The 23923-nt window shown below is 43.0% G+C and overlaps 1 protein-coding gene across 2 annotated transcripts in view; it reads left to right on the plus strand.

Annotated features, from left to right (window-relative positions):
* Positions 1–138: 138 nt before the first annotated feature.
* Positions 139–23923, plus strand: part of jmy (junction mediating and regulatory protein, p53 cofactor) — a 25863-nt gene continuing 2078 nt past the window's right edge. For both annotated transcript variants that reach the window (XM_083563715.1, XM_083563716.1), the window contains exons 1-6: positions 139–1838; positions 11970–12143; positions 20931–21081; positions 22062–22231; positions 22369–22534; positions 23037–23224. In XM_083563715.1, the coding sequence (XP_083419841.1) occupies positions 1098–1838; positions 11970–12143; positions 20931–21081; positions 22062–22231; positions 22369–22534; positions 23037–23224 (1590 nt within the window). In that variant the 5' untranslated portion in view covers positions 139–1097. The remainder of the gene's footprint in view (positions 1839–11969; positions 12144–20930; positions 21082–22061; positions 22232–22368; positions 22535–23036; positions 23225–23923) is intronic.

Consider the following 23923-nt stretch of genomic DNA (forward strand, 5'->3'; position numbering starts at 1 on the left):
AGATACTGATTATATTTGGATTTCTCTTTTGTTTTTCTAACAGGAAAAAAACTATTAACACTTTTATTTTTGAAACACTTTACAGCAAATTTTCATTGACATTGGCACAGTATTTTGTGTGTGTGTGTATTATAATTAAATAATATAGATTATACTGTGGATGTAATATATGATATGATATAATCGCGCTATCGTTCAATGCGTCAACACGTACAGTGCGTGTCCCACGTGCCGGATGTTTATGCAGCCCATTTCCGGTACGTCACCGGGCAGACAGAGTGGAGTCGTCGGATAAAAACAGACCGTTGCGGAGGGGAAAAAAAGGAATGGATGCTGCTGCTGGAGTGATGGGACACAGGGACACACACACACACACACACGCGCGGTGGTTTGAGCATTAAGTGTTCTGTTGTGGTACTTTAGCCTGTTAGCTATAACCGATACGGTGGGGAAAAGGGAAAAAAGAAAGGGGAAAAAAAGTGGTGACGTCACGACGACCCTCCTAACGGGTTGAAGAGAGAGAGAGAGAGAGAGAGAGAGAGAGAGAGAGAGAGAGAGAGCCTCGGCCCCGGAGACGTTCCGCTCGAGCGCCCGACGTCACGACGAGGGACCCTCACGCGCTGCGCGCTTGTAAACAGATCCTCAACCACGTGACCGAGTCAGCGAGCAGCGCGAGCGAGTACCACGGTCGAGTCCCCACCGCATTGTCCTTCCTCTCTGTCCGCGGGACGCGCAAAACAATCCGCGACCGCGAGAGAAAAAAACTCTCACAACAACCAGGTTACCGGGGAGGAAGAGGAGGAGGAGGAAAAGAAGAAAGGATGAAGATGAAAAGAGAAAGGCTCCAGGATCAAACGGGCCGGATTCGGTTGTGTGCGCGAGACGTTTCTTTTAATCCGCTGCTTTGTAGTTTTAAAGTTTGACCGTTTCCTTTAAAAAAAAAAAAAAAAAACCGTCGACGGATGCTCTTCGCCACGACGTCACTGTTGTTCTGACGTCATAAAAGAATTCTTTCTTGTTTTCTTTCTTTTGATCCTCCGCGGGTTTGATATTTCGTTTCTCCCCGCGGGTAGCTCCACTGTCCGAGATCACTGAGCATGGAGGAGGCTTTGGAATCAGGCTGGGTTTCAGTCAGGCCGAACGTTTTCGAGGAGAAAGAGAAACACAAGTTCGTTTTCATCGTGGCCTGGAACGACATCGAGGGCAAGTTCGCGGTCACGTGCCACGACCGGACGGTGCAGAAACGCAGCGCGGCGGCGCGCGAGCCGGCGGCCGAGGTGTCCGAGAACGGGCGTCCCGTGGCCTCCAAGGGCCCCGTGGAGAAATCTGAGCCCGCGCGCAAAAAGAGCACCGGAAGACCCGCCGCCGCGTTAGTCGACGTCGAGGTGATCGAGCCGGTGTCGTTGGCCGACGCGCGGTTCCCGGACGACGACGCGGACGACCCGGACGTCTCCACTACAGGCGCCACAGTGTGCGGCGACTCGAGCTGGGCCGGCCTGTTCTCGTTCCAGGACCTGCGCGCGACTCACGCGCAACTCTGCGCCGTCAACTCGGACCTCGAGCCGTGCCTGCCGCCGTTGCCCGAGCAGGAGCAGCAGTCCGCCGTGTGGTCGGTGCTCTTCGGTGTGACGGAGGTCGCGCGGCGGGATACCGAGGCGCTCTGCTACCAGCTGCAGGTGTACCTGGGCCACGCGCTGGACACGTGCGGATGGAAAATCCTCTCCCAGGTGCTGTTTGCGGATGGGGACGACTCGGAGGAATACTACGAGAGCCTGAGCGAGCTGCGGCAGAAGGGCTACGAAGATGCTCTACAGCGCCAGAAGAAGCGCCTGCACGAGGTAAGAACCCTAAGTAGATACTATGTGGAGGAACATATATATATATATATATATGTATGTATATTTATATATAGTCCAGGAGAATAAAATACCCCCAAAAGTGTGTTCGCTTTAATTTGGAAAAGCCAAAAGTTGTGAGGTTTACGGCTCTTGATGACGTCATCGCTACGGATGACGTCACAATGAGTAGTTAAATTGGCTTGCAAAAGTCTGTTAGCTTCGTTATTCAAAATGATGCAAACCAGAACAAAACAGATGTTCAGATGTGCATCTATGAAACTGTGTGCGAAAGTAATGGCACCCTGGAAGAGAAGGGGGTTGTAGTATATCTCTGGAAGCAGCTGCGGTGGCTGAGCTGCTTTGGTTAACATTTCACACACAAGGTGCTTTGTTTTGTTTCTCTTTGTTATGAAGGACCTGTTTTTTTTAATTCGTTCGGCTGTTCTTCGATATCACATTGCAGTGGATTATTTTTCTATAAGAAGCGTATGATGTTTTCTTGCCATCACACACACACACACACACACACACACACACATGATTAAACAACGAGGTTAATGATCAGGTGCAGGAAGATGGTCAGAGCTGAGTTTTATTGTGTTTTCTTTTATCTTTACACATGATCATTAATCTACGGTCAGGTGTGTTATGGGACCAAACACACACACACACACACACACACACACACACACACACCACAAACCATTTCCTCAATGTGGCAATAAAACAAGTGCTATTGTTTATTTTCGTGTTTTGAAAAGTTCGTACCAGACGCCTGATATAGACGTATGATGCAGGATCTCGTCTGAATATAATCATGGACGAGTCGGTCGCACTCTAAACGCGGCTCAAGGACCCGGTGCTTTTAATATTTAATCGATCATTTTGCAGATCGTGTTACACTTTTGGCCCTGGAGCGTATAGACTCCACTTTCGTGATGCGTCGTCTCTGAAAGACAAACGCGCGCCGAACAAGGCCTTGATTCAGCACATACAGACTACAGTTCAGGTGAAAAGAGAACGTGTGTATTTGAGTCACCTCTGGAGACGAACGCTGCGCTGAATGTGTTTTTTGTTTCCTGAAAGCGCCTGAGCTGCCATCTGTTGACCTTTATCTCACTGAAACCTGATCTGTTCTGCTGCAGTCAGCATTTTTGCCCTGAGACAAGGCCTGTGTAAAATCGACCGTTTGTTTGGGGGGTAAATAAAATAATCAGCAAGGGATTAATTTCGATTAACTCGGCTGTACAGAAATAAATAGATTGTGCATTTACAATTAAATTCATCAATACATCTACATATCTACATATATAGACTGATGTATATGCACTTTAGCGACTATATATAGACTGATAGATATCAGTCCCTGTCAGCCAGTGGTGATAATGGCAAAGAAAAACTTCCATGAGATGGTAGAAGTAAGAAACTATGAAAAGAACCAGACTCAAAAGGGAACCTGTTCTCATCTGAGTGTCTCTGAAAATCCAATCATTATAGTTCCATCAGACACAAAAGAACACAGAACAACATACAGAACGCAGAGCTCCATGCAGAACACAAAACTACATGCAGAACACAGAGCTCCATGCAGAACACAAAACTACATGCAGAACACAGAGCTTCATGCAGAACACAGAGCTTCATGCAGAACACAGAGCTTCATGCAGAACACAAAGCTTCATGCAGAACACAGAGCTTCATGCAGAACACAGAGCTTCATGCAGAACACAGAGCTTCATGCAGAACACAGAGCTTCATGCAGAACACAGAGCTTCATGCAGAACACAGAGCTTCATGCAGAACACAGAGCTCCATGCAGAACACAGAGCTCCATGCAGAACACAGAGCTCCATGCAGAACACAGAGCTTCATGCAGAACACAGAGCTTCATGCAGAACACAGAGTTATGGACTAAAGATTGTTGTGGTAGCCACATAAAGTGCATTGTGTTCAACCGAGTGCAAACAAATAAAAGCACCACCAGTAAACCTACTGTATGTCATACAGAACTGTAAACAATGTACTTGTAAATATAAACACAAAATAATATTTTGTTTACAATAATGGAAACGAGTGGAAAAAATGCTTTTGTGAGGCCCTTGAGCATGGCCCTTAACCCTCTCTGCTCCAGGGGTGCTGTGAGCCTATTGCTTTCTTTCTATTGGTTGTGGCCTTGGGGTCAGTAAACCCGCCCCCTTTTCCACCCCGATTAAGAATTTTTGTTTCCGTTTCCTAACGTTTTTAGTCACGTACAGCTATCAGCGAACGTGGAACAGTAAAACGTTGTCTGAAACAGACCGATGAAGCAAATCGCAGACGTGAATATCGGTGCTTGTTTTTTTTTTTTTAACGTGGCGCGATCACGTAAACCGAGCGGGAGCTTTAAATATCAGCAGCGCATCCATCTTTCTGAGAGCCGAGCTGAAGCGATTCAGCATGCCGATAACTCGTCCGACTCTGGCCTCGTCGGTATCGAGCTGTCCAAACAGTTTTTACACTTTGTAATGTCTCTATATTCGGCCCGCTGTCAGTACAAGGGTACAAGGGTGTTTGTTTTAAATTATTAATAAACCCTAAGTGCCGCATCGATCCCAATCACGTCTGGAGTGAAGCGGGTATAGATCGGACGGCATGGATATAAAGGGAAATCCACGCAGCAGGTCTGACATCCAGCACTCAGTGTAAAGGAGGGAGACGTAGTCAGATCAAAGCCCTGTTCAAACCTGCTGTTCCGGTACGAGGAGGGAGTGAACGAGTGAAAACTGACAAGAGGAAGACTGTGTGTGTGTGTGTGTGTGTGTGTGTGTGTGTGTGTGTGTGTGTGTGTTGTGTGTTGTTAAGGTTAGTAAAGAAAAAAGGGGCTGAGAAAAAGAATCGGCATGGCAGACGTGTGAAAAGAATCAAAGTGAGAAACAAAGACAGGAAGACATTAAAGCCAGCATGGACGAGTTCCAGACAGGAAGTGACCCTGTTGTCCTGAGTGCTTTGGCTGGTGAGGGGTTGAGGCTGATACACTGGAAAAAGTTTTCTTTTTATTCCCAACTACCGCCTAAAATAAAAGAATAATAGAGGGCGTGGACTCAGGAATGGCACGGGTATTAAAAGAACGATGTCTAAAATGGATGCAGTTTGGGATACCAGGCGTTCAATCCGTGCGTCTTCTCGTTTCCATAACGACCTCGGCGACCCCGTCTTTCACTTCGAGGAACTTTCCAGCACTCATTCGTCAAGAGCTGAGATTTCCCAGAGCTGCCGAGTCGGATCGACACTAGAACGGGCTGGGATCAGATAATAGCCTGAAATCTGCCACTGCCAAGTCAATATTTAGAACAGGGTTCCCCAAACTTATTTCTGTGAGGGCCACATAATCTTTCCTTTCTTTAATGGGGGTCGGTCTGTAACAGAAAATGACACGGGCCGGAGTGACTAGCAGTATTATTGTGGATGATTTTACATGTATTTAATTTGTCTCCTAAGTTTATTATATTGTTCTGCACCTTTTGCATATACATGCGGATGGTTGGTGAATCTAACGAGTAATTAGGCTTCGTTAATAACTAGAGGTCGACTAATAACATTATCTAGGTTGGATCGTACTTGCGAACTTGACTACGCTGCCCGATTGGCTAAAAAAAGTCTCAATCGGAGAAAGAAAGTGGGAATTGCGAGAAATTAAGTCGGAATTGTAAGAGAAAAAAATGTGGTATTGCGAAAAAAAGACTCGCACATCCGAGAAAAAAGTCAGATTTGTGAGGGAAAAAGTCTCAATTGGAGGAAGAATGTCGTAATCGCAAGAAATTAAGTGGGAATTGCGAGAGAAGAAAAATTCCGAGACAAAAAAAGATAGAATTATGCAATGATAGCGGACCGGAAGGCGGAAAAACTATTGGTATGGATTTTTGCAGCTAGCCGATAGTTCCAGCAATCAACTAATCTTTATTATCAAATGCAATATGATTATGATTAAAACATTTATTTCAAATTTAATTTTCAAACTATATTTCTGCCATTGTTCAGAGGGACGAATGTGAAGACTATAGTGAGAATCTCTGCTTTAGAGCGTTGTGTTTTTTCTTCTTTTTTTTTTTTAACCGTTTATTATTATTATTACTCGTTCATGATGAAATGCAGGACCGGTGATGAATTAAACAAATATATGACAGACGCTGGAAATTACGCACAGACGTCTTTCTCTCTCTTTGTCAATTGAACAACTGCAACGGATCAATTCGCTCCTCCCTTTAACATATTTTTTTCCTTTTCACTTTGCTTTGCGTTCATCCGAAAAATTTTCCGTCACTGGAAAATAAGGAGTAGGGCTTTACGGTTTTCCGTCGACAAGCTGCTGGTTTTTTTTTGTCTTGACTTCAAAGGAGGGATGGACCAAACGTTTCCCAGACATTCCACAACGTTCAATGTAGCTAGAAAGGGATAGGAAATGTATGGAGGAGCATGAAATCTTTCTTTCATGTGAACTAGGAGATTCAACCCTGTTCCAGCATGACAATGCTCCTGGGCACAAAGCCAGCTACATGAAGATCTGCTTTCCATGGTTTGGAGTAGAAGATCTTCTGACTGCATCCCAGATCTCCTCACCTCACCTACATCAGTTTCTTACTTTACTAACGCCTTGTGTCGGAATGAATCTCCTCAAAATCTAGTAAAACATCTTCCCAGAGAAAATGGGAGTTGTTATGAGAGTAAGTGGAGACGAAATGTGGAATGGGATGTTCAAAAAGCTCTTGTGGTGCTCAGGTGTTCACAAACCCCTGTCCAAGCAACTATTATTTTGTCCTGGTCAGAGGTTTCCAGGCAACAAAGACGTGGAGTTCTTACATTGTGGACTAGCTTTTATGATTCGTCTGCACCTGAGAGAACTATAAAGAAACAATGTGTGTGTGTGTGTGTGTGTGTGTGTGTGTGTGTGTGTGTGTGTGTGTGTGTGTGTGAGAAAGTCAAAGCTGTAGAGAAAGCGCAGGGGTTTACGTCTAGCTCAGCCATGATGACGTCTGATTGTCTCAAAACATCCCTCGCTCTCCCTCTCTCTCTCTCTCTCTCTCTCTCTCTCTCTCTCTCTCTCTCTCTCTCTCTCTCTCTCACGACAGCTGCTGTTGTAGGATCAGCTCAGATTAGCTCCCACATAAGACCCCGAATCTGATTTCACGTTAAACATTTCACTCTGTTCGAGTCTCATTTCATTTCCCACAAAAAAATAATCAAGCTGGAAGCTTTTGCAGGGTGAACTACCTGTGCACATAAAGCTTCTCTCTCTCTCTCTCTCTCTCTCTCTCTCTCTCTCTCTCTCTCTCTCTCTCTCTCTCTCTCTCTCGGAATGAGTCATCGGCCCCAGTGGCGAAAGGGTTCCGAGGGCGTTTCGAGGGGTCCTGCCGATGTGCGGACTCGGGGCAGGGTGGGCGCAGCTCGTGTGACTTACAGCGATGTTCATGTGGCGACGTGTAATAATAACAGGAAGTGCTCACTGACACGCTCGCTCTCGCGCCCCTTAATAAACTCGTCCTTCCTCCAGCGTGTGTCCAGAACCTTCTCAACGAGGCTTGACTTCTTTTCCTCGCTCCGTCCTTTTTAACCCCACAAGCAAAACCCGAACAGAAACAGACGATGTCATCCGCAAGTCAACACGTAGAAACGACGCTCTGGTCACACACACACACAGACGCTAAGTATACGTGTGTAACTATTCGTTACGCATGCCGCCGACTATGAGCTCATCTTTGCCAGTTGTAGCTTTTTGTTTGCGTTTTTCTCGAGCGCCTCGTTCACATCCCTATCGGAACAAAATCAAGCCGCGGAGTGGAGACAGGAAGTGATGAAATAATGTGGAACAATACAGAGCCGTATTTTTGTTTCTGGTGTTAAAACACTTTAGGTCTGTCCTGATAGATTTCACGTCCTGGGGTTCTTTAGTAATTTCACAGATCTTCTTGATCTGAGGTTTGATTCTTGTCTGGATGCCCACGACTTTGTACAATGTCACCTCAAGATGTTTGACTGTAGTCTTGTAGCTTGTGTATCACTAAACCTGTCACTGACTTCGACTTAAATGCTAATCAAATTATCTCTGTCTGTCTGTCTGTCTGTCTGTCTGTCTGTCTGTCTGTCTGTCTGTCTGTCTGTCTGTCTGTCTGTCTGTCCGTCCGTCCGTCCCTCCGTCCATTTATCCATCCATCCATCTCCCTTGTCTACTTATACTTTCGTTAGTTCTTTCTTCGGCGCCTTTAAATAAAATGTATTATTATTTTTTCTTTCTTTGTACTCTTTGTTCTTTCGTTCTTTCTTTATTTGTTTTGTTTATTTTTTTACCTTACTGAATTCCCTCTCCGCTCTTTCATGCTTTCTTTCCTAAAAAAATCTATCTATCTATCTATCTATCTATCTATCTATCTATCTATCTATCTATCTATCTATCTATCTATCTATCTATCTATCTATCTATCTATCTATCTATCTATCTACTCATGCTTTCGTTAGTATGTTCTTTCTTTCTTTCTTTCTTTCTTTCTTTCTTTCTTTCTTTCTTTCTTTCTTTCTTTCTTTCTTTCTTTCTTTCTTTCTTTCTTTCTTTCTTTCTTTCTTTCTTTCTTGCTAACTATCCATCCATCCATTCATTCATTCATCCATCAATCCATCTGCATGTACATATTCATTTGTTGGAGTTTGTGGTGTCCATTCAGATTTTCTTAAAAGCAAATAAATAAATTGTAATATAAACAGCTGGAAGGAAAACTTAGTACTGATAGTGAAACTAGCGTGTGTGTGTGTGTGTGTGTGTGTGTGTTTTTTTACAGTGTAATTCAGCAGATCTGAGATCAGTGCAGAAGACGAACGCTGTGTCTGTACTCGGCTCAGGCCAAATATGCAAATCAAACATTCATGAATGAACAGTCAATATGTTCTTTCATTCTGCGTCCTCGTTAATTTATGCAGCATTTTTATTTCCAGACGCTCTCCATCCGAACAGCTACATTTATACTGTATTTATACACAGTACAGTATACGTAAAAAGCTTCGCCTCGTTTTATTTCCGTCTACAAACTTCTTGTTGCAAATGAAATCATGACTTAAATTTTAATGATCTGAAATGATTTCATTGTCAAACGTATGAATGCTGCTTCCTCTGTCTTTCTCATCTTCTTACTTTTGTTGAAGACATACGTGAATTTCACCACGTGACCATAATCTGATTATAGCTGCTCTAATGCGGAGGCTTTATACGAAGGCTTTATTAGACATTATAACCCAGCCTTCACGCCTCTATTTACATGATCTATTTAGAGCACCTATACAAGGGGTCTGGACTAATCCTGAAATCATCATGAGTCTTCTTTATATACATGTCTGATGATACAAAAAGTAGACTACCAGGACAAAATTTTGTAGACAACTGACCATATGATTATGTGCTGAACATCCCATTCCACATGTATTCTCCATTTCCTCTTATAATAAACTTTTCTGGGAAGATGTTCCACTAGATTTTGTGGAGATTCATTCAGCCACAAGGGTGTTAAAGTCAGGTACTGATGGAGGCCTGGAGTGCAGGTGTTCAATAGGGTTCAGAGGGTTCAGAGCTCTATAACAGGAGATCTTCCACACGAAACCATGTAAAGAATATTTTTAATGAAGTCGGCTTTGTGCACAGGCGCGCTGACATGCCAGAACTGGTTCAGGTCTCCTAGTTCAAGTGAAGGGAAAATATCATGCTACTGCATCCAAAGACATTGTTTGAGCAAGAACTATATTTGACTGGAAAAGCCAAAAGTCCCTTTAATTGTTTTTCCATGTACTTGAGCTTGTGCCCATATGTAAGTTAATCTACAAATAAAGTTTACAGGGTTTAAGGGATGTTTGTGTGATGACTTACTTTTATCAGCCTGATGGAGGACATTTAATGGATGCGGTAAACCGACCTCAGATTAGCAGAACAACACTCTACAGAATCAGCTCTTTTTTATCACAGCTGTGTGTGTGTTTGTGTGTGTGTGTGTGTGTGTGTGTGTGTGTGTGTGTGTGTGTGATTACCCAGATGATACTGAATGTTTGCTTAGGTGGACACGATGCTCAGAGGAGGTGAGGATACGTGTCCTGGACCCGATTCGTAACGTGTGTAAAGAAGGAACGATTTACATTAGTTTTAATAAGACAGTGGTGAGACCTGCTATGGTGGACAGTTTCGAGACAGTGGCATTGAGAAAAAGAGGTAAAGAGAGGCTGTGGGTTTCATTTGGAGTGATAAGGATGGACAGGATTAGAAATGAGTTTATTAGAAGGACCGTGCAGGATATTTTGGAGACTAGGTGAGAGAGATGGTTTGGACATGTGCAGAGGAGGAACATGGGGTATATCGGGTAAGGAATGCTGAGGGTGGAGGAAAAGAGGAGGACCAAGGAAGCAGTTTATGGATGTTGGTGACGGAAGACATGCAGGTGGTTGGTTTGAAAGAGGCAAACGGGTGGGATTGCAACGGATGATCCGCTGTGGTGACTGCTAACAGGAGCAGCCGAAAGATAATGATTTACATTTGTTTAAATAATACCTTGATCATGAAAATCCTTCCAAACATATCCCTGGAATTGGCATAGCCCACGTCTCCTCATTATGACTGACAAATACACAGGCCAGGCTGACTGGGGGCAAACAAGGTCCTCACGTCCCCACAGTAAGTAATGAGGAGATAAATGCGAGGCATGTTTGGCTCTATCCGAAGTGACCTTTGACACGAGTCGGGCTGCAAGCTCCCCCTCTCCACGGTGACCAGTGACTAAGGTAAACAGAGGGAGCAGTGTTTGAGCTGAATCAGCCAGTGTTTCCTCTCGGCAAGCTAACACCATAGTGTGTGTGTGTGTGTGTGTGTGTGTGTGTGTGTGGAAGCACAAGCTTAAGAAGGACTCGAGAAACAATAGCCAATTCACACCAAAAGTGTTTCTAATGCCTTTTTAGTTGCATGCTTGACAGTACAGATGTGCTTCCTGGTTAACCGTTATGAGCAACACCAGATCCAGATTTTTTTCAAAGGTTTTCCTAAAAGCTATGTCAAAAACAGTTAGCCTTCAAAAAATACAAATAAAAATAAAATATATATTATATTAATTTTATATGAGCTGCATCTGTAGTTTTTCCTCTTGAGTGAAGTGCAGGGATGAGCAATGTGATTTAATGTATCGGAAAGAATACGATGCTCTGCAATTTAATATGGTACAGATAGTTTAATAATTTTTTTTGGTTCACACAGACAGCAAATCAATTTCCTTGAGAGCCTTCTGCCTTCTAACGCATGTCCCTTTCACAAACACGCCTTCGTAGTGCAAAAAAAGGACCAGACGTTCTTTTCCTGTTCTGTCTCCAGGAAGACGCAGCTCTACCTCTGCCATGTTAATCTGTATTCTATGTGACTCTCAGGACACGCCTCGGTCTCCGTAGTGTTGTGATGCGTCGTGTTCATGTAGCGGCAGCGGTGCTGAGAGAACGCACTCGAGACGCGAAATCAATCTTCACATTAAATATTGGTCATAAATGATTGGTCCCTTTGTAAATAATAAAAGTATCGCACATCTACCAGTAATTATATATAAACAAATGCATTATAATAAGCAAAAATTTATACATTAAAAAATATGGTAAAATCTACGCAAAAACGATACAAATGCCAACTTGTATCCGATGCACACTTTTTTATATCGATGAATCGATGATCTTAAATTTTCTAACACCCTTGTGGCACAAATTTTCACAAGCACACTATGAAAATCTAGTGTATCATCTTCCCAGAAGAGTGGAGTTTTCTCTAACAGCAAATGCCGATTATTGCGTAAAAGATGCACATAGGAATGTTATGGTCAGGTGTCCACAAACCTTTGGCCATGTAGTATAGATCGTACCATAGGTTTCTGGTGTATGTTTGTATTTGGCGGGTTTTATTTTGTTGCCATGGTTACTGAAAATGAATTTTAAAAAATGATCCAGTCATGAAATCTGCTCGTCTCAGGCATCCAGGCTTCTCCTTTGTCTGAAGTCATGGGGTTTCAAACATTTTACAAATAATAAATAAAAGTGACAAATGTATGTATGTGTTGTATGATGTCTCACTCTGTCTCTGTCTCTGTCTCTGTGTAGCTGTTGGAGAAGCAGCGAGGCATGGAGAGCATGGTGGAGCTGCTGCAGTTGTACTCAGAGCAGGATGAGGCCTACAGCGATCTGGTGGAGGCCACCACTGAACTCTACCACTACCTGCTACAGCCCTTTCGAGACATGCGAGAGCTCGCCATGCTGCGCAGACAACAAATAAAGGTCTCACACACACACACACACACACACACACGTTACTATTTGGAGATGTACACCAACAAACCTGTTTCAAAACACAAGCAATTTTTCCATGCATTTAGGTTTAACTGGGGATTTGAAACGAATGCAAATTGTGTTTTTTTTCCTGTTCAAATTCTACAAATATATTTGAGCTACAGACGCGGGTTGTGAGCTCTGACTAGTGCGCTCCCCGACCATCCAATCAAAGGACGTGAACATGTTATCGTACGCCTGCTAGATGCCCCAGTGTTATCAACTCAAATTCTGATTGGTTAAAACCGCAGTTTCAAACAAGCCCCTGCTCTGTTGATTCTGAAGCGTCAAGGCTGATTTCTTTGTCCCTGGAAATCTGATTGGACAGAAACCAGACTACTGGGAATAATCTAGTACATCTTCATGGAACAATATTCTCAAATGTATTTGGTGATTCTGCCGAATCAGACCGAATGAATGAATCAGGCGTCATCAGAAAAGCATCTCACGGTGAACGTATTGCGACGTGGAGGTCGCGTCGACGTCTTCGCCCCACCCGCAGCGCAGTCGCTTGTACACTTTGATCTCTTTTCAGATTCCTCTCTTCAATCTCATTACTCTAGGATACGGCGTGTAATCGAAGCGGTCACGACCTCCTGTTTGCGCCGGGTTGCCATGGTGACCTTCATAATCGACTGGGATAATTTTATTAAACGAAGCGTAGTACTGGGGATTGGGAGAGAAAGATAGAGAGTTGGAAGGAGAGAAGACACAGACGGGACAGAGAGTAAGAAAGAGAGAGAGAGAGAGAGAGTAAGAGAGAGAGAGAGAGACACACACAGACTGGACAAAAAGTAAGATTTAACACAGACACCAGATGTGGAAAAAATCAAGAGAGAAAGGGATAAAGAAAGGTTGCAGAGGAAGAGAGAGTGAGAGTGAGAGGGACATGACAGAACAAACACTGAGATTCACAGAAACTAGATGTGGGACAAACCACCAAAGAAAAGCAGGAAGGATAGAAAAACAGATATAACAGATAGGGAGACAAAAAGGATGTAAGACACGGAGAGAGAGAGAGAGAGAGAGAGAGAGAGAGAGAGAGAGAGAGAGAGAGAGAGAAGGATGCTGGATAAACAGAAGGAGAGAGTGCGATGAAGGGTAGAAGACACAGACAGGACAGACATGGTGGTAGACGTCACATAGGCAAGATGTGAGACAACATTCTGAAAGTGAGCCAAAAAAGGTTTAAGGTCACAGCAAGGTCAAATATCTCAAATCGTTTTCCATTCCTGTTTCTCACACTGTCTGCTTCTTATTTGTGTGCATCTCATTTGTGTTGTCAAGGTCATGGTCAAGGTCATGGTGAGGTCTAAACTGGATTTTGTTTAAAGCGTTATTTTTGCGGTACGAATTAGTAACGAAGCACTAGACAGCGCATCAGATTTGAGCGGACGTCATGTGGACATTCCTGTGAACGAGCAGCAATCATTATGCAAAAATTATTGATTGGGAGACCTGATTTGTCCAGCCATATGCGATTCTTTCTCAAACTGTTCAAGGGGTTTTTGACTTGTCACATGTAGTTTACAGAACAGCGAAACTCTTTCTTCACGTATCTGATGATACAACGCCCCAGAGCACAGAGGGTTAAGGGCCTTGCTCGAGTGCTCAACAGCAGCTTGGCGATACTGGGGCTTGTAACCCCCTGAGCTTCCACAGCTCCTGATTAGAGCACAGTGTGTAGACGAGAGCGCAGCCATGCTTTGAGCCAGTCGTCTCGGGCAACTTGGAGTTTCGTGCCAAGGTTTTAAAGCTCGGCTGCTGGCGCGAATCCTGACACAGAACAGCTCCCTGTGCCTCGCTGCTAAGCAATACGCTAACAAATCCACTACAAAAGAAAAGAAATGAAAACACAAGGCAGGGGTTATGGCGGAGTGGGGTGTTGGCAGGCTGCTTAATCCATAGCAGATTCTGGAAGAATCAGACGGAACTGTACAGCGCGCGAGTTGCAGAAAGACAAGGAAAGCTTACTGTGTGTTTAGAAGGAGAGAGAAAAAGAGTGAAAAGAATGAAACTGAGAGATGTAGGGATTTTTGCCGATAGTTCCAGAAATCAACTATCGCGCAACTATCGATTAATCGGCAAAACTGATGAATCGGACGATCTCTAAGGCATATCTTCATGGCTTTGTGCACAGGGGCATTGTCCTGCTGGAACAGGTTTGCATCTCCTAGTTCACCTGAAGAGAAAATTTCATGCTATCCGGAATTGTGGGAACAGTTTGGGAAAAAAAAACACATATGGCAGGAAAATGTTTGGTGTCCCAATCCTTCAGTCCATGCAGTATATTACAGTTAATTACATGAAACTCTGTTTTCTCTCTAGTAAAATTTCTACATGAGCATGTCAGCGACGCTTTTAAACTCTAATAGCACGTCTCAGATCCGAGACGTCTTCCGTCGTACATTTGAGTATTAGTGTACTATAATAACACTGTCCTACTTCATCACATAATCTCTCGACACAAACTGAGACAAGCTGTATGCAAATCAAACCCCCCCCCCCCCCCACCAAAATTTAGACGGTTGGTACGTCCTCCATCCTCACTATTCAGGTCTGTGTAATGCAAACAAAGCTGTGTGTGTGTGTGTGTGTGTGTGTGTGTGTGTGTGTGTGCTTTGCATGTGCTTTGCATGCGATCAACGGGACAATTAGTAGCAGGGAGGACGGAGTTTAAAATCACGTGCCGACACGACACTCTCGCACATCTGTGTGTGAGAAAACTCACGCTTTCAGGTGCTTGCGTGTAGCAAAAACAAATACACGCACAAACTAATTTATTTGTGAATACACACACACACACACACACACACACACACACACACACACACACACACAGAGACACACACACACACACACACACACACACACAACCATAAATAGCTCGCACTTTGACCACCTGTTATTTGTGGCTAAACAAAAGCCCATTCTGTAGCCAACGTTTCCTCCATATCAATGTTTTTTTCCCCCTTTGTGCCACCGAGTAAAGTACAGAGCGACATGCCATTATTTCAAGCAAATGGGGACAAAATGTGGAATGGGATGTTAAAAAAAAAAGCACAAATCTAATTTATATTTTACAAGAGACGTCCTTATCCAAAAGACTTACATTTATACAACTGAGCAGAGGGTAAGGGCCATGCTCAAGGGCCCAGACGTGGCAGCTTAATGTGGCTGGGATTTGAACTCAAGACCTTCACATCCAAAATCCAATGCCAAAAACTACTATGCTGCCACATTCCTGGTCAGTTGGTCAGGTGTCCACAAATCTTATGGTCAGATGTAAAAGAAACTTTTGTCTGTATAGTTGATATGGAATAAAAAGAGGAAATGGGAGTTACAGGATATGTTACCGGTTCTGGTTCCAGCTCCCAAGCCGTTGCCGTTATTGGCATAACATATATTATCTCAATCTTCTATCCTGTGTCTAGCATGTGAGCAAACTCGTTCTTCCCAGGCTCTCTTGTAAAGCTAATGAAGTTAATGAACATATGGTACCTGATCCACCCTCTACCGAGTGCACACATGAACGAATGAATGAAAGCACGTCTAATGGGATGAATGAGCGATAAAACCATGGGTGGTGGAAGCATAGGGGGACCACATGCCCCTTCGGCAAACGAGGCATAATGAGACGGGGTTATCGAGTGTCAAAGACATACACCATCCGTCACTATCGTGTTTCTGACAGGACCCAAGCACAGGCATGAATAAGAGATGTGGCAGGTAAGATGGAGCAGAGCGGTGATCACTAGAAAATCTAACCGAGATAATATAGCTTTCAAAACACTTTTCTTGGCTAATTTGATTGACAGGGGGAGCGGAAGTAAGCTCCTCCTATCCACTTTTGTGCTTTTGTTTCCCAGTTACAGATGTTTTTCTAATATCACATGGCAAATTTTGGGGGTTGGCTTGCATCGCATGTCCGAGACCCGAGACCGCAGCTAGGCGTTGGCTCATATGGACGAGAACCTGGGAGCAGATTGTAATGATTATAATTATCATCCATCCCACCTTTGAAACCCCATTACATCATCACTCACCCTCCCTTCGCTCTCCTACCGCAATGTATGATGGGTACCTGGTACTCCATTATGACGTCAGTGCTCAGTCCTGGATTATGGTGGGTTTTTTTTTTTGGTTTTTTTTTTGCATTAGAACCTCGTCTCAGGTCATCCAGAGTTTTTATTTTCCCTCCACTTCATGCCTTTGTCTTTTCGAAGTGTTTGATTACAAGAACGCGAGGAATGTCGGGAAAAAAGCAGAAGAATGGAGCGTGCGGTGCCAGTCGCAGTGCACGTCCGTGCCATCTCAAATAAAAGATTCCTGAGCTGCGAGCTCACGTCTAACTCACGAGACTTAAGTCTCACTTTCCAGTGCTTGCGTTCTTCAGACGTCTCTCTCTCACCTTCGAATGTAATGAAATCTTGTGTGTTTGGTGTTAGGGGGGATGTGTTTTTATAGCTTGGTGGGGACCAAATGTTTCATTTTAGTTCCTGAGGTCATTAAACCAAGGTGTCGCATAGTCACTAAACTGAATTGATACGCAATGGAAGGTCCTCATAATGTTAGAGAAACATGCCAAGCGTGTGTGTACATGTGACCTACTGTAGGCCATGGCAGCATCTGTTTTGCATTAGAGTATTTTTAAACCATGCGGATACAGAAACCCTGCATGGGCGTGTACGCTCGGGTTTAGGAAGTTCACACACACACACACACACACACACACACATTTGGAATTTGTTTCAGTGAGAATTTCCAAGAAAATGAGGAAGAGCTGTGTTTGTTTTCGAGTCTGGGAGAGACTCGGTTTTCAACTCCAAGGCATAGCAGTCAAAAATCTCAGTGCCTGAACGATCCTATCTCAGTGGTTTTGAGGAAAGTTTCATCGTAGGCATGTTTTCAGGACAAAAAAAACAAAACAATCGTAGCACACAACGTGTTAAAAATGAAGCGTACGACAATCAGGAGTGTTCGGAAAAAACAATGGTGGACAGTAAATGTGATTCATTACTGCAAAAAGTAGCTTTTTGGCGTATCTGTATTCACTGAAGTATTTCCATCTGGGGAGACTTTTACTGTTACTTTACTACATTTCAGTCAAATATTAAAATTTGTACTCAACTACATTTAGTAAAATCAGACGTTTATTTTTATTTACGAGGATAAAAACGTAACTAGTGAAACACGTAGCTAGTTGGTGCTTGGTGATCTCCAACATACTGATCACCAACATACAGTTCAGCATCAGTTCAACATCAAGCAGAACATTTACAGAGGAATAAATGATGAAGAAACTCCAGACTCGAACTCGCCACAACACACGTGACCTCGTTTACACGGTTTTTTTTTAAGTAGTTGGAAAGAAAGTTTTGGGTTCATAAACATTGTTACAGAAATCAATCAGTGTTTGAGTCATTAATATCATTCTATTAATAGATCAGTGTGCCGAGAGTCACATTCGAGTCTTTACACATAAACTGAGGTGATTAAGTAAAGAATCTTGTGATAAAAATGATAACAGGAACATTATAGTTATAATAAATCATAGTAATTTGGATACTTAAATACATTTGAAGGGAAACACTTTTGTACTTTGACTCAAGTGAAAGTTTAAAGGGACACTTTTACTTGAGTCATATTTTACTGTGTATCTCAACTTCAACTCAAGTAAATGCTTTGTGTATTTCATTCACCACTGGTGGAAACAAAACCAACAAGAAAAAGGTTTTATATATAAAAAAAAGGAAAATCTGCTTCCTATCATTTAAATTAGTTTTTTTTTTTTTCCAGCTGTTACACAGCAGAAACTGACATCATCTTAAATGACCGCTCTATTCGCTTTAATAGTTGCTATGGCAACACCACGAAACCTTGGAACACTCTGAGCCTTAAAAATGCATGATGAATATTTTAACCTGTACAGATTTGTAATATCAAATACACTAAACTGACAAAAGTATTGGGACACATGAATATTTCAGCCATTTCAGAATATTTTCTCTAAACTGTTCCCACGAAGTCAGAGGGACACAGTTGTATTTGGATCTGAGTCTTTGGATCTGAGAATTCAGTTTTCTTTTCAGTTGAACTTGGAGACCCAAACCTTTGGTCAAATCCTGCTCCATGAAAATCTGCTTTCCATGGGTTGGAGTGGAAGATCTTCTGCTATAAAGCTGCAACCCTATTGAAGATATGAATGTGAATGCTGACTGCTCCCCAGGCCTCTTCACCACCTCACCTACCTACCTGACTTGTGGGACACAACATCCTTGTGGGATAAATGGCCACATCTAGTGGAACATCTTCCCAGAAGAGTTGAAATTCTAAAAAAAAAAAAAAACCCACATGTGGATTTGAAAAGAAACACATAGCAATCTTAATGTCTGGTGTCCACAGACTTTTGGCCGTACATGATATCTTTAGGAACATTTTATTAGCCGTTGGGAAAAGATTTTATATTTAAATTTGTAATTTTTGTAAGCGAATCACCACAGCGAATCGTTTGCGCTATGCAATTTTAAGCTGTAAAAAAAAAGTAAATCAATAAATATCATAAAAAATTGGAACGGAATTCCGCACGTACGTTTCCACGAACGTTTAAAAAAAAGTACGTTTGGCTAGGTAAATGTGCTAACAGTCAGGTGCCAACATTTCTTTTTTTACGGCTTAGCCGCGTGTTTTTTTGTATTTATTTTTTTTAATCTTACCCTTTTTGCAAACAAGAGATTTGCAAAAACAATGGGCAGGACACGAGACGCGCAAGACGCCTGGCAGCATTTACTTTCACTGCGAGCCTATCAGAGAAGACGTAGGTGGGTCTGAAGGCGGACGCTTCGTCTGGAAAGAAATTTGCAGGAGCTGCTTGTCATTATGTCAAGCTTACACCAGACACGTGCTTCACTCACTGTTTTTTGTTTTTGCTTGGCGTACAGGTTGGAAAACAATCAGCCGTCTCATTCACCAACACACGCTAGGAATCTTTTTTTTTTTTTTTTTTTATCCACTTTATCCTCTACACCACATAGTTTGTGGCCACCTGAACTTTTTGAACATCTTTTTAAACATAATTTTCCACATTGAGTCCCCATTTGCTGTTATAGTAACCTCCGTTCTTCTGGTAAGATGTTCCACAGGGTTTTGTGGAGATTTGTTCTCCTTTAGCCACAAGGGTGTTAGTAAAGTCAGGTACTGATGTAGGTGATGTGAGGAGGCCTGGGGTTCAGTCAGCGTTCACATTTAACATTTTCTATAATTCAGTTTAATTCGTTTTCATTTGTAGAGCTCTTCTAACAATTAGACGTTGTCTCAAAGCAGCTTTATGGAGATGAAAAGGTGCAAAGTTGTATAAATGAGTGTAAAATATAGTGCCTATAAGTTTGTTCCTTATGCAGATAGTCCTTGAGTTAAGATGGTTCGACTTCCGAATTTTCGATCTTACGATAGCGATACAGAAAAATTGTAACAAATATTAAAATTTTCTTGCGCCGTTTTCATTTCTGTACGAGGCGTTGGGAAGCTGCCAGGGTGCACAGATGTACCATGTGAGATGCCTTACTTTTGCTAGCAGTTGAAAAAGTTGTCTCCGTGCTAGAGCTTATATTTTTTTTCTGTGTCCACATACATATATATACTGCATAGTTTATAAAGTACGGTAGTGTAAATTGCAACATGGTAACAGTTCGGTGAAGAACCACATCTGGCTGGAAGAGTCAGGTGTCCCAATACTTTTGACTGTATATTGTATATTAGCACTTCGATGTTTTCCTCGTCAAAAACCCTGGATTACCTTCTTTGTTCTTCCCTTCGTTCCTCAAATCGATATGGGTTGAAATGTGTGTCTCAACAACTTGTTTTTCCAGCTTCCCCACAACACCCAGCTGTGGTTTATAATCATGTGTGTGTCTGAGAGACACATGGAAGTTCCTCATGCTTGTGACCTCTCAGGTGAAGCGACCAAAGACTTGAGGACAAAAACACCAAAGTTATGGTTTCTTTTTTTCTCTTCCTGATCCTGTAACTGTCAGGATACGCAGAACCGCATCGGAGCTCCTGTGTGTTTATTTACTAAGTAGACTAAAAGCGTTCGAAGGCCTCGAGGGAGGCGCTAATAAAAGTGATTCTTGTTAACGCAAGTTCTAGCCTGGAGCAAGATCTGTCTCTAAGCAGGTGACGGTCGCAGGCTTTGGAGATCCTTCTTGCCAAGATCTTAGATTCTCCTGCTCGCCTAAATAAGAGTGAGGCCCTGTTGTGTGTCAGCTCGGTCGTGAATTTCCCTGCTTTGTGTCATCCTGGAAATATGCACACGTGGTCTGTGTGTGTGTGTGTTTGTGAGGAATTAAAGAAGTACACAGGTACTAGATGAGATCCCGGCCCATGTTTCCACAACGATATGACGTTTTTATTGAAAATGACTTATAAAATGGCAGATGAGAATATTGTTAGAAGGTTAGTCCCTAGAGTTTAATTTCACTGAGGTTCAGTGCAGCGAGGTCCATCCTGGTAGATGGATCCATGGTTTGAAGAAAAGTTCCTACTCTGGTCTGGGAACTAAAAAGAAAATGGTTCTAGTAACTAGAGTAAAGCTCAGAAATACAGTCCTGGATCTTTAATTGAAAATAAAGGTGCACGTTAACTTGTATGCTCGGTTCCTTAATGAGTTCGTGAGAACAGGATGAGTATCTGCAGAAAGCGCTCTGTTTCTTCATCTGTCTGTGGGTTTGTGTTCAGATCTCTCTGGAGACGGAGTATTTGGGTCCACGCAGGGTCGAAGCCCTTAGGAGGGAGGATGAGGACTGGCAGAGGAAGGCCCACACTGCAGTGCTGTCGATCCAGGACCTTACGGTGAAGTACTTCGAGACCACGGCGAGGGCACAGAAAGGTATTAAACCATGCTGACTCTGTTTCTCTCTCTATCTCTCTCTCTCTCTCTCTCTCTCTCTCTCTCTCTCTCTCTCTCTCTCTCTCTTTCTCTCTCTTTTGTGCAGGCGCACACTCTATCGATCTGCCACTGTCCCTTGCTCTCTATTTCTATCCTTCTCCCCCATTCTCTCAATCTTTCTCTTTTTCTTTTAACTCTCTCTCTCACTATTTATCTCTTTCTTTCTCTTCTCCCCTTCCTCTCTTTTTTTTTTATCTCTGTCTCTATACCTCTCTCTCTTTTTGTCATTTCTTTCTTGCACTCTGTCTCTCTTTTTCTTGTGCTCTATTGCTTTCTGGCTCTCCAACTCTCTGTCTCTCACTGTCTTTTGCTTTCCATCCATCTTTATTTCCATCTTTGTCTTTTTTGCTCTATCTATCTGTCTGTCTGTCTGTCTGTCTGTCTGTCTGTCTGTCTGTCTGTCTGTCTATCTATCTAGTCTGTCTGTCTCTATCTATCTATCTATCTATCTATCTATCTATCTATCTATCTATCTATCTATCTATCTATCTATCTATCTATCTATCTATCTATCTATCTATCTATCTATCTATCTATCCATTTCCCTTCTTGAGCATGTATGTACAGATTCACAATAACCTGCTGATCTGAGATGCACTGAGGATCACAGCTCAGTCCTCATCACAGTCACATCAGTTGGTCCATATAAAGAAGCTGCTGTGTGCAGAAAAACTTCCTCACGTTAAAACTGGGGAAAATAATCTCATATTGTATTCCTGACACATTAGACAGCAGCGCTCGGTTTTCCCCCGTGAGACCTTTGGCTAGTCAATAACACTTCCAGGAAGTGGAGGCCTCAGGGTCTGTGTTTTTCCCAGTAACCTCACTGGCTGTGAATGCTCTCCTGCCTGGCTGTGAAAGCAGGAGCAGCTCGTGACAAACCGATCGAATAACATCGCACGTCTCATCTCGTCTCGCAGTGATGTACGAGCGGATGCGAGCTGACCAGAGGAAGTTCGGGAAGGCGGCCTGGGGTGCAGCAGTGGAGCGCATGGAGAAACTGCAGTACGCTGTTTCCAAGGAGACACTGCAACTGATGCGTGCCAAAGAGATCTGCCTGGAACAGAGGAAGCATGGGCTAAAAGAGGAGGTATGCACACATACACACGTGATTACCCCACGTACAGTATATCGATTGTGATCATAGAACAGGGGTCCCCCAACTTTTTTCGTTTGGGGACCCCTGCAGGTGAACATCCTGAACTTTTTTACCCCCTTGTCTTTCAGATGCAGGGACTAGAGGATGGCGAGGACGCCATGGCACGTCTGGACCAGTTAGAGGCGCTGTACTACGAGTTGCAGCTGCAGCTCTACGAGATCCAGTTTGAGATCCTGAAGTACGAGGAGTTGCTGTTGACTGCGCAGCTGCAGAGTCTGCGCAGACAGTTGACCGGTTAGTCTCATGCAGGTCCCTTAAAAAATTGCATGCTTTTTGTGGGATTTGAGCCACCTTTCAGCTGATTCACCAGACCTCTCACCAGCAGCTGTTTTTCAAAACATATTTGTGTATGTGTGAGTGACTTATGCTTGGAGCTGCTCACTTGCACCACATGCTGGACAAAGAAACACACCAGGCAACTATAATCAAAATATCAGTAAAGTCAGCAACAAAGAATCTGAATCTGTGTTTGGTCATGAAGTAAAAACAAAATGATGGCCGCTTTATACGAAAGAAAATATTTATTTCCGTCAAATTATGATTGTCTATCGGTATATGGAAAAAAATCTGATAATGGCAAGGGTGCTTTTAATTATCGTTTCAATCGTATACAGAACTCGCAAGACCCCACAGCATAGAGTGAAGTTCGGAGAAGTTCATCTCGCAATGTTGATTTTTGCATTGTTGGTTTTGCTAACTATGTTTTCTACACGTTTTATTTGTGTTTTGCACGCAGAGAGGCAGGACGAGGTGGTTTACTACGACGCGTACGAAAGTCCTGACGCCCTGCAGGCCACAGACGAGGCGTCCCTCGCTCCTGCGCCCCTAAGAGACGAGGTCGTGCAGCTGCAGCAGAGGACGCGGCAGCTAGAGGCCAGGAGGGGACGCATCACTGCCAAGAAAGCCTACCTCAAAACCAAAAAGGTAGCACCCAATCACAGCGTAGAACTCGTGCACACGTGCAAAGGTGCTGCTGCACAGTTTACAAATAATGTAAAAAAAAAAACTGTCCACTTTATTGGTCCAGGAGCTGAATTTAGTCCTCGTTTGTCGAAAGGTTCCTGAGGTCGACCAATTCATCGGTTATTCAGGGTTAGGGTTATAACCAGTATTTGATCACTGAAACTACCGCCTATAGGCAAAAATCCATACAGATAGTTCTTCCGGGTTACGCTATGCAGTGCGAGAGCGCCCTCTAGAGCGAATCACATGTTATTAAGTGTCTTTTTTTTATTCATTTTGGATGTAACTTTTTATTTATTTGGAGTGTTACTTTTAATTTCAGTTTGAATGCACGTCTTTTAGTTTTTATTATTTTTGTAATTAAGTTCAGTGCTATTTTACATGGAATATTATTAAAGTTATAACAGTTTGTTGACATGTCTGATTTATCCAATATTTGTATGCGTCATTTAAAAAAGATTTGACAGACAGGCATGAGACGCAGCTAAAAACTATGGTGTGTGTGAGCTTATGTATGTGGAAATGATCAGTTAGCATCTGGTCTGAGTGTGATAGCCTGCTGTGTGATTTAGCAGCTCAATAAGATCTTGTGGCAGAGGGGAACCACATGTCAGACCTGAACAACCTCTAAATCTTCTTCTTCTTCCTCTGCTTCTTTCG

Source organism: Silurus aristotelis (assembly GCF_946808225.1).
Source record: "Silurus aristotelis genome assembly, chromosome: 16".
In the NCBI taxonomy this organism is placed as follows: Eukaryota; Metazoa; Chordata; class Actinopteri; order Siluriformes; family Siluridae; genus Silurus; species Silurus aristotelis.